General features: G+C 38.7%; 1 protein-coding gene across 7 annotated transcripts in view; it reads left to right on the top strand.

Moving 5' to 3' along the window:
* Nucleotides 1–18,699, top strand: part of LOC123958888 (MAM domain-containing glycosylphosphatidylinositol anchor protein 1) — a 277,449-nt gene that overhangs the window by 96,284 nt on the left and 162,466 nt on the right. The window contains exon 1 of one of the 7 annotated variants that reach the window (XM_046032617.1): nucleotides 14,533–14,647. The exons of the other annotated variants lie outside the window; for them this stretch is intronic. Coding sequence (XP_045888573.1) covers nucleotides 14,632–14,647 — 16 coding nt within the window. The 5' untranslated portion in view covers nucleotides 14,533–14,631. Of the gene's footprint in view, nucleotides 1–14,532; nucleotides 14,648–18,699 lie in introns of those variants that run through there. 7 annotated transcript variants of the gene reach the window in all.

Raw genomic sequence — 18,699 nt, forward strand, 5'->3', positions numbered from 1 at the left:
CTGCTAGGTTACGGTTGCAGTCTGAAGCGGCTTTGATTTGGATCACACTACCTTGTTTCTTACGACCCGCCCTTCTCTGCTTCTGATTGGCTAGTAGTCCTTACCTGGGAACTGCGCATGTGCAACTCCCAACAAAGATTTTGTACAAGTAAGATGCATCACTCTGTAGCTCAAGAGCGGAGCGTACAACACATAGAGTGAAAAGAAGAGCTGCAGCAATGTGCTGTATGAGAAAAATATGGTGTTTTTTGAAAATTAAACCATGTAAACCTGTTCTGGTACAACCCCTAAATAAGATTTTGAACCTGAAAATGAGCATAATACCACCTATTTAAGAGCCGGTTGTTGTTTCCCTCTGTCCCCCGGTTCGTCGCTGTCTGTAGTAGTCTTATATTTGATAGACAGACATGAGAGTTGTGTTGATCTTCTCAAATAACTCTTGGCAAGCAAGCATCTAAATGTATTTCCCAAAATATCGTGAATGCTTTAACACTAAATCTAAGTCCCAAGAGAAAGGAAATTATTCTGAAGGTCTTAAATTCACATTGGCTCTCATAAAGTACAAGAACCCCCCCCTCCCACACACACACACACAAACGCACACACATCATGTTCCCACAGAAATTTTATAAGCTGATTGGGAATATTACTAAATGTAGAAGTGCATAAAATGTGGACTGTTGGCGAGAACCCTTTGTTTGCCTGTGATCAGAGGAAATAACGCCTTTCAGGGTAAAAGTAAGCCCGAGCTTTAATTAATCCATTTGTCAGTTGAGTGATCTCTCTGTGTGAAAGTCATAAGCCTCTTGTCTCTGTGACTTTGATATTCACAAGTCTTGTTAATTGCCATGGCAACGCATGCTGCTATTACAGAGTGTTGCTGGTATGGCTACAAGATAATTTAGGCTGAAACAGACATGGCAAAAACGTAAAGTGTTTGTCAAGAGATTTTGTTGACACATACAAACAAAAATGTTGAAACATTAGATACTCTTATACTGCTGTATATAATCAAGGTTGTTGTGGTGAATGTTGTAATTTACTCTTCTGGTGCAAGAACTTCCCTCCTCTTGGCCTTGTTTAAACAGTGATTTCCGTTTTTCAGAAATCCTTTTGACAGAAACACCTGGAACAGTCGTGGTCAGTATGTGCAGGTGGAGAGACCAATACTGAATTAACACAGCAGAGAGTTTTTTCCAGTCAAAAAAAAGAGTGTGTATTTCAGAGCTGTGTTGCATTTTTGTCTTCTTAGGCTACTTGTCAGAGGAGAAACTAACATTTTCCCAGTAGGTGTCTACAAAAAAGCCATGGCTCTTTTATTCTGAAGTAATGACATCAAAACATGACATTTGTGTTTTGCATCAGTGAAAAATAAACTCCCTTTTAATTGCATTGGAAACATCTTGACATAAGGCAGCAGTGTGTCATTGCTCTGTGAAACCATGCATCCCCAGAATGTCAAATTTTCATGACTTGAGAAAAACTGCCTTTTGGGCACTGGGTTGTGGCAAAAGTTGAGACAGATCTAACTTTTTTTCCCATTGGCATCCCATTGTGGTCCCAAATAAATGAGGGCGCAGCATTTTTTATACAGTGTTGTTATCTATCAGAACATGGGCTGGGACTGTAGCACTGTCATAATACTGGTGTAATACTAATGGCCTTTGTTGCTGAGAGTCATTCGCAAGATAGCATGAGGTTAGGGTTTAGAATTAGTTTGCTTATCAGAAAACAAAAAGAGGTCCTTTAAGAGTTTGAGCAAATGCCTGATGCAGTTATTGTTCTGGTGAAGACAGTCTTGTTAGAGCCGTACTCAGACTACTGGCTGAATTTTATCACTTTTGTGCAGGTCACCTTATTTTCTGCTGCTATTGTCAGAATCAAAAGAAATGTACTTGCCCCATGAAAGAAATGACTTGTATTGTCACAGTCCATGAACTTCTGAGTTGATCTCAAAGAAACCTGATGGTTATGTCATTGTTATTCTTGACCTTATTCGGTGTATAGACAGTGGGAGCACAGCAGCTTAGCTAATTAACGCTTAATCAGATGCCAAGTGTACTAATAAAAATGAAAGTCATGGCAAAAAGGCAGGCTCTGCAGGGGGATAAGGAGGGATTTTTGAGGACACTTGCTTGTGTGTATGCATGTGCAATTGTTTATGTGTGTGACAAGGACTGAACGGAAGTCTTAAAACCAAGCAGGAACCTCTTTGTCTGAAAAGGGAAGCTAATGCTTAAGTCACTTAAAGCTGCTAAACAAGCTAGCTAGCACCACCATCCATCCATCCATCCATCCATCCATCCATCCATCCATCGTCACGTTATCCTGCGTACAGGGTTGTGGGGGGGCTGGAGACAATCCCAGCTGACTTTGGGGTGAAAGGCGGGGTACACCCTGGACAGTCCATCGCAGGGCGCTAGCTAGCACCACCTTCTCGTCCAAATATCTGGTGTCTTAAAAAATTCAAGATGGTCTCAGCCAAACTACCAAACAGGCCTTACATCGGTAGCCCGCGAACCAATCACACACATCACACATCAAAGTGAGTACATCCTCTTCCTTTATACAGTCCATGTTTAGAACAAAAATTTTAAATGCATCTTAGAATTACAAAATATATTACAGGAGGGTATGCATTTTTGTGCAATTTCGTATTCACATCACAATGTGCTTATTGCATATTGATGTAAAAGAAAGAGTATTAAAAAGAAATGATCATATAGAATTTGGCACAGTGCAGCATATTACTAAATGCTGATAGATGCTATTTCAGCTATTGAGACAGTAGGCATGATCACTCTGCATTTGAATTCTACCTTGACCACTTGAAATGGCTACAAAAGGCAGGCAGCTAATGGGCAAGGGTGTTGTAGCTCCAAGCAGTGCTCAGAAGTGTGTTTTATGCCATAAGTAATGACCATTGATTGGGGGACAATGACCATGGTGATGGCTGTGTTTTCCAGATGAGTTGGGAGAGAAACCGAGCAGAGAGAACCGAGACCCAGAGAAACTGAAACAGAGATAGAGAGTGAGAGAATGTGGAGATGTAATAACTCTATAGACTATGGCTCAGTGCCTGTAAATATATGCTTGAGTAAGTAGATTGTGTGTCCATATGATTATCTCTCTCCCTCTCTCTTTGCGTGTGAATGTTTAATAATTCCGTGGCATGTTAAGAATGTGGTGTGAGTGTGTTTAAAAAGTAAAGCAGTAACTGTGGTGCCTTGGCTTCCTGCTGCATTGTCTGATCTTCAGTTCAACCTCTCTCCTCTACTAACCACACCTCATTTTGCTTGTGTTTAAACAACAATCACATTTAACAACAAACAGCCCAAAGTCCTGTATGGCCAGGATGAATGTAGCATGCCTCAAAAAGTGTTATCTCGGCTGGCGTGCATTTCTATGCTGAGCTCCCGTTATGTCCACCCTACATGCAAGCAAGCAAGGATCCAGCATTGTGTCTCTCAAAATGATATCTTACCGTTCAAGTGTGAAAATGAGCTGCTATGTCAACACAGCAGTTGAGCAAAATAGAATTTTCATTTTACTTTTCTCCATTGCGATATACGAATAATCAATGGTAATTCAATTAATGGTGGAAATGTCTTTATTTATGTAAAGGGAAACACAAAATGTTCGGTCAAGACACATGTAGGTGTAACAGAGTTAGAAATAATCTCTTATGAATAGACAGACCCACAGGGTTACATAGGTGTGTTAGTCTTCCCTCCTCTTTTGTGTTTGGAGGAATAACCTCTTTAAATGTGCACGTGGCACCTATTCCCTTCAGTGATAAATTAATTAATTAAAATTAATTTATTAACCCCAGGACTTTAATAGCACCTGTGTTTCAGGACCTTTCTGCTCATGTTCAAAACTTGCAAAATCCACAATCAAATATATATATAATCAAAACATATCTGCGCTATCTGACATTTGTAGAATAAAATCATAATTTATGTGGGAAAAAGTTGTAATTTAATGAGAATAAATTATTTTTTTTAAATCTACCCTCTCTATACGCTGCTGTGCATTAGCCTATGTTATTGCTGTGCTGGTATGGCTTTTTACAAGTCTAAATAACTGTAAACTGCAACCTTTTTTCTCATAATAGTATGACTTAATTCTCAAAATCTAAGATTACTTGTTTTTTCTAACAGTGATACTAATACTTGTTGTAGTTGACAGACACCCAAATCTGCCTTTTGGGAAATGCTATTCTCTTGCTTTGTAGCTAACTGTTAAACGTTTCTATACCAAATCACCACATCTGATCTCAATAAAGATAATAGTTCAATGTTCAAAGTTCTTTACTGTACATTGTATAATTTGTTGAGAACTAAATGATGTAGCAACAGTCAATGGAAACCAAAATCACCAACCAACTGAAGCTGATTTCAAAATCACACAGAAAATCAAAGTAAAAAAAAATGAAAACACAGGTTGATTCAACCTACATGACTTTCATCATGGCAGCTCATAGTGTGACTCAGTAGTATGGCCCCCACGTGCCTGTATGCTCTCCTGACATCTGGGCATGCTCCTGATGAGATGGCAGATGAGGTGTCCTGGGGCATCTCCTCCCAGATCTGTATCAGGGCATCAGTGAGCTCCTAGATAGTATGTGGTGCTACTTTGTGCCGTCGGATGCATGATACATAACGTCTCAGAGCTTCTCAATTGGATTCAGGTCTGGGGATCGTGAGAGCCAGTCAATGGCCTTCATCATCCAGGAACTGCCTGTACACTCTGGCCACAAGAGGCCCAGCATTGCCGTGCACCAGGAGGAATCCAGGGCCTACTGCACCGGTGAAAGGTCTGACAATGGCTCTGAGGATTTCATCCCCATACTTAACAGCAGTCAGGGCACTGTTGGCTAGCACATGGAGGTCTGTGTGACCCTCTGAGGATATGCCTCCCCACACCATCAATGACCCACCGCCAAACCGGTGATGTTGGATGATATTGCAGGCAGCATAATGTTCACCACAGTGTCTCCAGACTCTTTCACATTTGTCACATGTACTCAGTGTGAGTATGCTCTCATCTGTGAAGACAACGGGGCGCCAGTGGTGGACTTCTAATGATAATTCTGGTGTTCTCTGGTGAATGCCAATCGAGCTGCATAGTGCTGTAGTCCTCCTCCATGCTCTTGAGACTGTGCTGGGAGATACAGCAAACCTTGCAATGGCACTTATAGATATATACCATCCTCAAGGAGCTAGACTACCTGTGAAGTCTGAATATGCTGCAGGCACCTCCTCATGCAACCAGTATTGACAAGGACACTAGCAAAACACAAAATTAGAGAACCATCAGTCAGGAAGAATAAGGAGAGAGCAATTGTCTGTGAACACCACATGAAAAACCATTCCCTTATTGGGGATTGTCTTGCTGTTGCCTCTCCAGTGCACCTGTTGTCACTTTCATTTAAACCAAATCAGGTGACAGTGATTCACAATCACTTATGCTTCCTAACTGGACAGATTGATGTCCCTGAAATTTAATTAACTTGATGTTATACTGTGATGATTAAGTGTTCTCTTTTTTGAGCAGTGTACATTGAGTAGACACTAATGGACAACAGTGGTTATATTTACATTTTCTATCATAATTATTGCTACGGACGATTCCGTAGTCACTGTATAATGGAAGGGACATGTTCCTACTGTCCTTACCTAATTCTACGCCCTTGGTATTCTACACTACTGGCCACCAGTAATGCATATTTATTGTCTTCCATGGTCTTGCCTCATTCAGCATGTGCAGCGGTGAGAGTAAATCTTCTCCCTCTGTTGGCTTACGTACAGGCTCGTCTACTGTCGCAGGCAACACAAACACCTCTTATTTACTGTGTGATTTATTTATGAATTAAGTCTTTTAACTTTTTGCTTACATCCATTTCCCAGGGAGGGGAGGATGGCAGGGCTGATTAATTGTGGGTTGCCGTGCCCAGCCGAGGCACTGTTCTACATATACACACACAGGCTCCATTGAGACATTTGCATAGACACTCGCTCACACACGAATGCATGCACATGGCTGCATTACCTAAGGGACACACACAGACATACACAATGTGAACACAAAAACACATTCACTGGAAGGACAATGACACTATTGCTTCAACCTTTTTACAGGAGAGCAGACGTCCCTCCCAGGGACTGGCATATTTGAATGTTCTGACCCCCTAGTTAAGGCTTGGACCCCCCCAAAAAGAGGCAAAAACAACAGTTCAGGGGGGTCTTTCTTACCTGTAATTGTAATTATTTCAATATATTTCCAGTATTCATGCCTTACGAAATACGATTTCAGACACCCCTAACATGACGTTATCTGAACGTCTTGTCCATTTGCATCACTCGCAGCGCAGCTGCTCCAGTCTGGTGCATCACACGCTAATGGAGACGCAGCAGGTTAATGTCAGTAGTTAACTATCTAGCTGCTTTAATACACTTAACTTTCCTACCTTCAGAGATTCGTGTTTCTTTTATTTAAAATGAGCTATCTGATGTTAGCTAGCTGAGAGCCCACCCTATCATTTCATTATCACTATGTAATTTCATATTTTATGTAATTGTCAGCTAACACTGGGGCATGAGCAGTGAAATTGGGGATTAGTTATTGTAGAGATACATTTTTACATCAATATAGAGTTTATTATTTCATATGAAGTCTTTTGTGAGTCCTTTCACAATAAACATGCCATTTGTTTTAACTCAGGAATTCCCAAAAAAATCCCAATTCTCCAACAACAGTGTCTGACTACTACTTTATTGGACACAGATTACATCATTCACGGTCAACATGAGCAAGAAGAAAGGAGATATTTGTTGAAAAAGATTAAGTTGAAACTTTAAACTTGATGAGAATGATAAAAATTAGGAATTAGATATAATAATGCAGACTGTATTTTATGTGTCTTTAGTTCTCTATCAACACTGTATGGGTTTGTTTTGAGCGGTCATGATGGTCTGCTGTTGTGTGTCTGACTTGCTGGCAGTTTTGCTCCAGAATACTTGGTGACCTCTGACTACAAAAGTTGGGGCACACATGAACTGGTGTAATGAATTTGATTTATCATCATCTTCATACTGATGACATTAGTTAAATAAGCAAGGCTATAGTAAGCATTGTTAGATTTTAGTTCACTGAAGCCTGCGCCTGTGCTGTACTGGGTTTTCTTTTGGACCTGGAAAAAAAGTTGACCCCCGGTTGTCACTGCATAATTCGCACCCTGCATTATCTACATAGTATGTCTGTACAGTGTCTGTGAATCTGAAAAGCAAAATATGTTAAATATTTGTGTATGTTAATATGCAGTAAGGAGGTTAGCCAAGACAAAGGAACATTATACTGCATATCACTGTGTTAAAACTTATTTACAGCCCAGAAAAGCAACTGCATTACCTCAGCATGCAACCACAGTATGCATGTCCCAGTGGGCTAAACCTTGTTGATGCAGGCCAGGTGGAACCAGATGGAGCCAGGGGAACAACACCCATGTACATTCATTAGGGGCTGCATGTGATGAGAGACCAAGTTATGTTTGAAAGTATGTTTGCCTCAATGCACCTTACTGACTGGATTTTAAATGGACTGTTTAATTTAATTTAATTGCCAATTAATTTATGGTAGCCTAAAAGTTAGAGAAACAGGAAGGTCGGTGGCTCAATCCACAGTGGGGTTCTAGCAGGTAGTAAAGTGACCCCCCGAGCCTTACCCCCTAAATTCTCTTGAGCAGAGATCCCAACAAGTCCTCCATATTACCCAACATGACAACATTTATTAAAAAGTACTTATTTTGTCCGAGGAGCAAGTGAATGCACAGTGATACATTTGTTGCAAGTTGCAATCCTCAACACTAGATGCCACTAAAACTTACGTCGTGGTTTGAAAAAAAAAGCCACGTTGACTGCTGGTTGAAAACAGGAAACAAACAGCAGTCTCCTATGTATTATAGTCACTCTGACAATTCTCACTATGAACTCTCATAAGAGGCGAGTTGTTGCAGGAAACGCCGGTGGAAACGAGGGAGATGAGTTTGTTGCATACATAGTGAAACTGCTAGCAAGACTTTACTTCAACACAACAAACTCCTCTCTTTAACTGTGACTGATGTTTCCACCGGTTTCTTCAACTCGCCTCTCATGAAATTTCAGAGTGAGAATTGTCCTTGAGCGAGACTTCTTTTTCATGGTAAAAACAAAGGGTGTCACTGGGAGTCACTTGTAGGGATTCTTCCCATGATGTTTGTTTGGCACCTCATATAACAGCCTCAGTCTGTCAGTGAGAAAAAATATGCACTTTTTATGGATGTAATTTTGACTGGCACCATTGCCCTGAGGAATAAGTTGCAGCCACTGAAGCTTTTTGATACCAAAATATGTGAAAATAGGGCCCATGTTTGAAAACACCAAAACTACCCTTTAATTACATATCATGCTAACAGTAAATAAAAACGAAAGAATGTGTGGGCACCAGTTTTGAGCAAGTTACTCAGAAATTGTAATATGTTACTTATTACTCCTTAAAAAAGTAATATTATTACTTTACTTATCACTTGGTGATAAAAGTAACTAGTTACGTTACTGGTTATGTTACTATATTACTTTCCAGTGTTTCCCACAGAATGACAGCGGGGGTGTTATTCTAATGTTGGACAGGTTTGTGCAGCGGAGTTCACGAGAGAGTGAGAGAGAGAGAGAGAGAGAGAGAGAGAGAGAGAGAGAGACAGAAACTCCCCTATTTACTGGGAGAAATGCCCAAATGTGAAATAATTGCTGCAAAATATGTCTAATCATGCCATGAAGTGAGGACAACCAGTGGAACCTCAGACTGATAAATAATTGTACAGATTTTCACATTATTATTATTTTGATCGTTTGATATTTTAGTAATTGTTTTGTTTTTACATTTGACACAGATTTTTTTTTAAATTTATTTTATTATTATTTTCAGTTATCAATATAGTAATTTATTATAGTAATCAATTAATTATTTAAAAAAAAAATTTTTGTCTATTAATATATACACACATACACGTTACTGTTTCATTTATTTATTTTATTTTTATTTTTTTATATATTTTTATTTTTTAACACACACGCTTACTGTTTTATTTATTTATTTAAATTTTAATATATTTAAATTTTTTTAACACACACGCACGCTTACTGTTTGTTTTATTTATTTATTTTATTTTTAATATATATATTTTTTAACACACACACACACACACAAACACACACATGCTTACTGTTTTATTTATTTATTTTATTTTCATTTTTAATATTTCTTCATTTTTTTCACACATACGCTTTGATTACTTTACACTTTAATTACTTGTTTAATGAAATGTATGGGGTTGATTGTTCTTATGTTGTATGTATGATGCTTTGGCAATATTGTTACACATTCATGCCAATAAAGCTAATTTCAATTGAATTGAATTGAGAGAGAGAGAGAGAGAGACAGAAAGAGGGAGCGAGCCAGGAGGCGCTGCACGAATATAAGCTCCTCAATACAGCTACTTAATCAAAAATGATTTTAAGTACACCTAGTAAAAATTTGGAAAATCAATATGTGGCTGTACATGTTGATAATTATCCAAATTATAGGCTAATTATGGGAAACACTGCTTTCCCTACCAGCCCCCTTCACCCCCAAACAAAGCCTCTCCCTTGACTTTTTAACTAACATCATATCCATAACAGGCCTAGGCCTAACGTTTCTTAACACCACCGGCTGAAATAAAAAAATAAAGCATGTAAATCCCGACTTTTAAACAGCGGTTTTGCTGCACATGTAGCCTATTTATAAGAGCAGTATTCAAAACGTTATGTTTCACGTTGCTGTGCTGCTTCAGCAGATGCTTCAAATGTAGAATTGTTTGCTGAAAGACTTTTGCTGGTCGCACAGAGTTTACACTAGATGACAATGTTCTTTGCATCTTAGACTGTGACACAATAATGGCAGCGGCTACTTACAGCTGTGGAAAGAACACCTCTCTCCCTCGTTCTCCTTTCTTCCTTTAGTTTTGGCTCTCAGTGAACATGAACAACAGAAGGTCCGGTCCCGCAGAGCTGTCGCAGTCGTGGATTTACGTCAAGGATGGTGCGTTCAGTAACGAGTAACGCAGCGTTACTTGCCTTAGTAACTAGTAATAATATTACCGTTTTAGAAAAGTAATTATTTCCACTACTTAGTTACTGGGAAAGTAATATTATTATTATATTATTATAGTGTGTGCCCAACACTGGTGTGCACACACTATTAAAGCAGAAACACACACACTCACAGGTTGTCTGGATGGGCTCCAACTCTGAGGTGAACTCAACTTTCCTCCTTGAGGTTCCCTTTGGAATTTCATTACCTGTACTCGGTGCTTATTGATCCTGTTATATACACTAGGCCAAGCAGCTGCTAAATTATTCAGTCTGGTTAAATAGGGCTGTTCCATTATTCAGATGCGTGGCACAGTGTAATTAATATTGTAGAGATATGTGACAAGCCGGATGGCATTTCACTCAGTGACAGCACATTGCTCGCTCTCTACTTTCGCTTTCTCTATCCTCCCCTTGTCTTTGTCATCATCTTTTCTCTCTTTTTTCATGCTCTGTCTTTCTCACTCTCTCTTTAGTTCATTTTTTTTTGTTTTCTTCTTTTTGAAAATGGTCTTCCTCTTCACTTTCTCTGCTACTCTGTTTTATTTTCTTTCTTTCCTCTTTCTGCTCCTTTTTCTTCTTGACTTTCTAATTTACTCTTTTCCCCTCCGCCTCTCATTTTTCTCATCCAGCCCCTTTTTTTCCTCTCTGTCGCTTTATCTCAGTCTCTTCCATCTCCTCCGCCCTTCCAGGCTTCTAATGCTTGTTTTGAAAAGTTGGTTGAGAGAGCAGCATCTAGGGATTTTCTCAACCAGTTGTTGTGCATATGTGTGTGTGTGCATGCTTACACATTATGGGATGTCTTATGTTTTTATTGTGACATATATTTCTCAACTCTTTTCACAATAAACTGTATGGTGCTGAAGTTTGACAGAATATCCAGAAAATGCTGCATTGCTGTACATACAGTACATAAGAATAGCTTTGTTGTTACTGTATATCAGACTCATGACGGCGTCCACAATCTTGCTGTATGCTTGCATGTTTGAATAATGTGTAGGGCTGTCCCTGACTAAGGATTTACATAGTCGAATCAGAATTGTCAAGTCTTGCCTTTAGTCGACAGATAGTCAAATCATGTGTGTGTTTGTGCGTGGTGATTGCGAGCGAGGGGTTACACACGGTAGTGTGTGTAAGTTGCAGAGCTGCAGTCTCAATTTATCAGTCACTGCACATGTACAGCTTACACTGTACATTTACAGCTAAACTGAGGATTATTGTTTTACCATTTTCTCTCTGCTTACCTGCCATTCACCGGTCTTGTGCACATTTTTGCGTGCATGCTATGCGGCGGACAACTGCATGCACGTTGCAGTTCCTCCCGGGTCTATTTCAAGCACTATCTAAAAACAATATAATATTCTTTGTATGGTTCATCAATGGTGATAAATGATCCAAACGTCCCGCGAGGTGCGGACAACTTGGCACAACATCGGTGAAGCAGGGGCTCTGTCTCTTCAGCAGATGTTCCTCTACTGCTACTTAACACATACACACCATAGACACACATACATGCTACGCCTACACATGTGCACTGACCCCCATGCTTTGAGTTACAATTTTGAATTTATTCATGCACTTTAAAAACATTAAAAGCTTCTTTCTTTTCACATGTTTATTTACAGCATTATTTGTTGAAATTTATATTGTAATAAGCTGTATATTAACTTAATGGGAAAAAACTGGTAGTTCTATCAGACGTTGAGCACCTCCATATCGTCAAATGGCATGATCCTTGTTCTGCTGCGAAGCTTTGACTGTGAGATTGACAGTCAAATCAGGCTTAGCCCATCGAAGCATCGAACCTTCAGCTATTCAGGGTCAGCCCTAGTGTATGGTAATGGCCATTATAGAACCCCCCCCATCATACTTCTATCCTCAATCTGTCCTTCATTACTATTGCAGAGAGGTTCTGCATTACTAATGCAGTGAAATACTGCATTACAGCTGCCTGCTCATTTGCAAAAGTTGTAGAATTAATATAGATGTAGGCCTACAGTATTTGCCAAAAACATCGCACTGACGACACCACAAAAACAATAACAGCACTTGAATTTTCTAAATGTATCAACTGTTCCTTGCACTTTTGTAAAATGAGATTTGCTCGCACCTAGTACCTGTAACTATTCAGGATCAAATTGACAAAATAATGCAGTTTCTTTATCAATCTTTATGATATGCGGAATGAAATTATTCCAGACATGTATGGCCTGGTCACAGGATTTGTTCTCAGGATTTTACAGTAAAGACTTAAGTATTGAAGAGGGGGAAGAAAACTCTCTGACCTAATGAACTGGCTACCTGTAAGCTAGCCAGTTCATTAGCACTATTGCTAATCAGACTAAATGTTTACACACTTGTAGATTGTTTATAGCCCTTTAATTCTGTCTTAACTTTTTTAGCAGTTTACACTCTGTCAGAGGATGCTAAATAAAAGTCAGTGGTCTAACACAGCTAATAAGCTAAGATAACCTCCATTTTGGGCTCTAGCTCTCTGTACACTGAAAGGACAGCACTGTTAAGATGGCTTGCTATTGGTCAATGGCATAATATGCAGTTCAAAGTTCACCAAAGTACATCTCACTGCAAAACATTTTTTTCACCCCTATAACTGAATCCATAGATTGCAGCAATTTCATTGGAATGAATTGATTTAGCCATGAAATTTTCCCGTTTTAAATGCTGGTATGCAGGCCTTTGGTGAGATTGCAGTTTACGCACACACGCATGCTGTCTCTCACAGTAGAGTTTTATTAGGAAGCCTCCTTGGCCTTGTCCTCCTCTTCTTCATGCAGCCAATTAGGAGCCATCTCCTCTTGTTCTCATCAACGCTCCTCCTCCACTCTTGTCAAAGTTCTTTGACAAAACAGGGGAGAGGAGACTTCAAAAGACTCTGTTGTCTTGTTTTTTTACTTTCGTTCTGAAGCCCAGAGTGAAACTACAGAGGTGCCAGGATGACAACACAGAGCTCAAAGGGCCTGATGCTTTGTGTGTGAGCAAAAAAAAAGAACTGCAGGAATGGTTAATGCTGTTTGTGTGCTTATTTGTTCAATATCTGTATGTAAATGCGATGTGAGAGTCATGGATGCAAGCACGCACGCACGCACGCACGCACGCACGCACGCACGCACGCACGCACGCACACAATCATTACGTACTCTCTGTGTCTAATTGTTCATGGGGGTTCATATGGGTCATAAGACACTCAAGTTGACTTTCTCTACATATGCTGCTTTTCTCATTTTTTCTCATATTTGCTACACTACAGAACAAAATGTGTTCTGTTTAATGTGTTGATTAAATAGTTTTGTGTTGAAAGTACAACATAACTCTCCGATGACCAATTTCACACTATTTTAATTCTTACTACCCTCTTTAAAAGCAACATTGTAGTATTTTTATCTTAAATTAACAACTTTAAAATCATTTTGTTGGCACACTGCCTTGTAATAGGGTGAATGAATTCTAATACAGGCATTACTACATAATGTTGCTTTAAGTATCTAGAGTGGCGCTCAGTATGTGATTTTCCTGTCAGAGAAGAATTCTTTGTTAGTCCATATTTGAAAAGTTATTAAGAACACAATGTTGTGATTGCCTGAATGAATCTTTCATGAGAACGTGTTTTTGGCTAATGAAAGTTGTGATTATCCAATAAATGATCAATTTGACTTGAGGTACATAATATTAGGTGTTGTGACAGTGGGGATTAACCACATGCTTTCGCAAACAGTACAGACATAGGTGGAGGTCAGTGCATACTTTAGTTACTGTGTTAATCTAGACACACTCTGTCTCTACATTCTTTTTTCTTCCTTCCGCTTGTCCTTTCATTGCCTGTCTCATTATCACTCCCTCTTTTTTTTCTCTCTCCATCAATCTGTTATTGTCTTACCACCACCCTCCTCAGGGGTTTTGACTGTTCTCAGCTGCTAGTTAATATTTAATCTACTGTTAAATAACACATTGTTGATGAGTCACCGTCTGTCTTTCAAACACATTCAGTAACAGTGGTATTTGTTTTTGTGGCTTACATTGCAAATCTGGGAAATAATGTCTTTCTTCCAGTAAAAAATGCCTCGGAAAAACATGTCAGCAGCCCTTTCCCCACCCTGGCTGGGCTCATGAACCATAGTTTTTAAAAATACACTATTGCACTGCTGCAATATTTGCTAATTGGGCTTAAGCCCCAGATCTTTTAGGTTTTTAAAATAAGTTCCACTTTGTTTCATTTCAAGCTCTTTTACCATGGTGGCGGTAATGCATCTTTCAGCCGGTTTGCCGACTGCTAATAAACACTAAAGAAGAAGAAAAATAGAACTTTTCTTCTTTGTCGTTGTGATAAGAGGCTGTCGTCTGTGTTGTTTCACTGGCGCCCCCTCAGTGAGCGAGCGTGCTAACAAACCAGGTAAACCTCACCGGCTGTTCACAGAGAGAAGCAGCGTCAGACAGTGAACCGTGGATGACAGGGACTTCAGGTTTGTGAGTAGTTTAGTAGCAATTGTAACACTTGAGTTAAGTGACTGTATTGCTGGCTAGTTAGATGTTATTAGGTGATATAATCTCGCTGGTAGAGATGTTCGTCAGATTTCGAGGCTAATATAAGATTTTCAGAATAAATTATTTATTATACAAAAATGTCGACCTGAGAAGAGCTCTTATCAGCTAATTAACTCAAAAACTTTTTAAGTCTTTAATCTCTCAGTCTAGTTCTGGTGCTCACAATTAACTTTTCCAGCATATTCAAAAATTTTTTTTAGATTTCAGATGTTCCTGTACTAATCTAACAAAAGTAATAATAGGCTAGTTTAATTAATATTACTGTTTCAATCACATCACATTATCAGATGCAACTGTGTTTGCTTAGCTTAAAGCCCCAAAGCTTCATAATGCCTCATCCACTCATCACTACTTGCTAGCTGATGTTAGCTGATCTGACTGTGTTTGAGGGACTATATTGTCACACAGATGAGTCAGCTAGGGAAGAGGAAGGACAGGCATCACAGCAAGGGGCAGCGGCTGGATTAACTGCACATTGGAATATAGGGACTAGGGAAGCAGGTGAAATGGAAGAGCGACAAGAGATGAAAATGCATTTAGAAGAAAGGAGTGAATAGAAGATGAGTAAAGGGAGCACAGATGCTAGAAGTAAATGTAAGAGAATAAGATATGCATTTAAAATTTTAGCATCTTTATGATGATATGTTAAGTTTATGATCAGTAGGGGTGAGAGAAGGACGGTGGTGACCATAAAGGAGCTGAAATCCGTAAAGTAAATTAGGGATGAAATCTAGTCCTTTTAATCTAATGAGGAGACGTTTTGTTTAGGATTTTAATGTGCAAATGAAATGCTTAGTAATTATCCAGAAATCAAAGAAAAAGAGATTATTGGAAGATTTTGTAATTATTTTATAATCGTACCGCAGCCCTCTGAATCATAATCAAATGGAATCATGAGGTGCTTAGAGATTCCTGTTACAACATATTTATACTGTAGCTTGGTTATGTAACTTAAAAATAGTAACATCAGATAATTTTTGTCTCTTTTTAGTTGCCAGGAGTGAAAATGAGTGATCCTCAACATTTGGTGTGTTTTGGATTAACTATTGCTGGAGAACAATTAAATAAAGAATTGATTGTAGCTCTACAGGACGATTATTTTCCAAAGAAACCATCATCTTTTTCCCAGATAGTGTATAGATTTTTAGGCAGTCTATCATCTCAAACAGCATGAAAAATGGTGTATTTAGCCGGCTTAATGGGGAAAAAATCTCCCCGGGGGTGCATGCCCCCGGACCCACCTAGGTTTGGGCTAAGCACCGAATGTTTACAACGTCTGGCTCTGCCTCTGCTGCATGGATGTGATGCCTTGCAATGAATTTCAGGGTTCACCATCATTCTTGTCAGATAAAGTCGGTATCTGATGCATCCTCAGCTGGAAAATAATCCATTTGGATCTTTATCCGCCCTCAGTGTTCTTCTATCTGTCTGAAATTGCAGTTTGGCTAATATACATATTTATATCTATATATATAGATATAAATATAAAACGTAATATATATATATATATTATATATATTACGTCAAACATGTAATCATGTGGCCAAAAGCATTATTATATCTAAAGAGAATTTAATATACCAACAGGAGACAGACTGACAGACAGCGGGAGGCTGTGAGACTTTCAGTACAGGTCTTTATTCTGTTCAGGTTATCTTCTCTGTTGCAAAATCCTCTGAAGTAACCACTGAAGTAATTTTAAGGTATCTCCAGACTTTTTACAAGTTTAGCACATCAGAAAAATTCTGAATCGGAGGATTGTTTTATTTCTCTTCTTTTAGTTCAACAGTTCCTCTGGAAATGTTCAGCACATAATTTATGGAGACCATGTGTAATTAATGATCAACCCCAAACTGCGTAAAATACATGAGCTACTGAAATCCATTGAAATTACCAGTCTAAAGATTTTAAAAATGTTATGCATTAATTTAGTAAAAGCTTTAACCCCTTGATGCCTGAATTTATTTACAATAAAAAAAATTAAAATTATTTGTCTTTTCATTTGATTTCAAGCTGATGTTAAATTAAGTGGAGATTGTTAATTTGTGTATAGAACATAGAAAACATACAAATTCAGGTATGATGCAGGTATGATGCAAATTAGCGACAGCAGGAATAAATGAGAAACCAGTGCTTGCAAAAGGTTCCTAGGTATGTATCGAATATGCACAAACAGGCATTGGGGGAATACATGCGCTATCTTGGCTGCAGTTTGAAGGGAAGAGGTGTGATACAAATTTGCGTCAATCAGCGTTAAGGGGTTAAATTGATTATTGTGATTATTGTGGATAGAAAGGGTGTAGAGTATATAGTGCATGTGATGTAGAACTGCTCCATGGTCTTGTCTTTAACTATTTTTATTGCTTAGGTACAGTATACAGTAGCTTTTATTTATTTATTTATCATTTACAGAAGGGATATATTTATTTAGACTCCACTCACATGTTTTAAAACATGTTTCGTACTTATAATACACTATGTTTTCTCCTGAGTCTAAATACATTTTATGTCAACTGGAAATGTTCTGTAAGGGTGAGTTTTAAAGTTTTTGTCTGTACCTTGCCTCTTGCCATGCTCCAGCCCCCAGTAACTCTCAACAGAATAACTGGCTCTGAAAACGAAAGTATGGATTCTAACATTGCTTCTGCATATTTAGTTTTTTTCTCAACAAACATAACATTTCAAGTAAAAGTAAAAGTTTCCTGTTCCAGATTAACCCACGGACCCCGCTTTTTTTCTTCTTTGACCGATCTTTGGCTTTGAAGCTAAACAGCCGCATGAAGTTTATCCTTGACCAGCTGTCCCTGTCAGGTTTTAGCGTGCAGCTCGCTGCTCCAATTTCATCTAAGGGCTCATCCAGGGCAGGCCTGTAGCTGATAATCCATCATAGATGATGGTACTGGATGTTACACGCGCGCGCACACACACACACATTTTGAGTTTCACTCTTTAGTAATCCAGTTTTTTCCACTGAAAACTGGTGAATAGTGCATGTAATGTGTGCACCATGTGAGTGCTCTTCCTGTGTATTCAGTTAGAATTCAAATCAACGTTTTCCTCTTAATTATCACCTAGAATATAAATTCCAAAGTGCAGAAAATTGAATTAAAAATGTCTCTTTCACGTCACCTAAGAAGTCTCTCACTTACCACACGGTTATCCTTTAAACCGTGCCTCCCCTCATTCCCCTCCCTCCACCGCTCTCTAATTCTTTCCCTTTGCAAATTGGGGACATTGTTCTCACTGGACGTTGTGCTAAAGAAGTGAGATGAAGGGTTATGTTTGTTGTGTATTATAAACCACTCAGCCATGTGGTGATTTCCATAACAGTTGTGCTTGGCAAACGTTGCAGCTTGTAAGAAGGGCAGAGTTTTTGTAAGTGTATTATCAAGCTGAGTTGTTTTTAGATGAGACAGATTTACGGTTTCACAACATGCATTGTCTCTTCTTTTATTCTTCCCTTCTCCTCTCCTCCACTCACACTTTAAATGTAATTATCACGGCTTGTCTTTGCCAAATGCACCAGATGTTAGCCCCCCGTACACCTCAACAGTCTTCCACTTCTCTCTTACTCTGAATGTTAATACGTTTGCAGTTTGGTAGGGAGGGAAAACTGTGTTACATTACAGTCTTCTCATTTCTAAAAATGTAAATACTCCACTTAAAAGAATGCATCAATTTACATTGTATGTTTTGACAACACCAGATACAAAAGTCAGATTGCTAGCCCTGGTGTGCAGTGCGTGCTGTTATAGCCTGTTTGCTCATGAATTAAAGAAAGAAAGAAAGAGAGAAAGAAATGCCATTATCTCAAATTGTAGTTACTGTAAGTTTACGTTTTGTTGTATTTAATTTTTTTCAGATTTATATATATATATATATATATATATATATATATATATATATATATATATATATATATATATATATATGGTCAATAATCCTTTAAGTGACCATATACAGTACACAC

Source organism: Micropterus dolomieu, linkage group LG20, assembly GCF_021292245.1.
Source record: "Micropterus dolomieu isolate WLL.071019.BEF.003 ecotype Adirondacks linkage group LG20, ASM2129224v1, whole genome shotgun sequence".
Classification (NCBI taxonomy): domain Eukaryota; kingdom Metazoa; phylum Chordata; class Actinopteri; order Centrarchiformes; family Centrarchidae; genus Micropterus; species Micropterus dolomieu.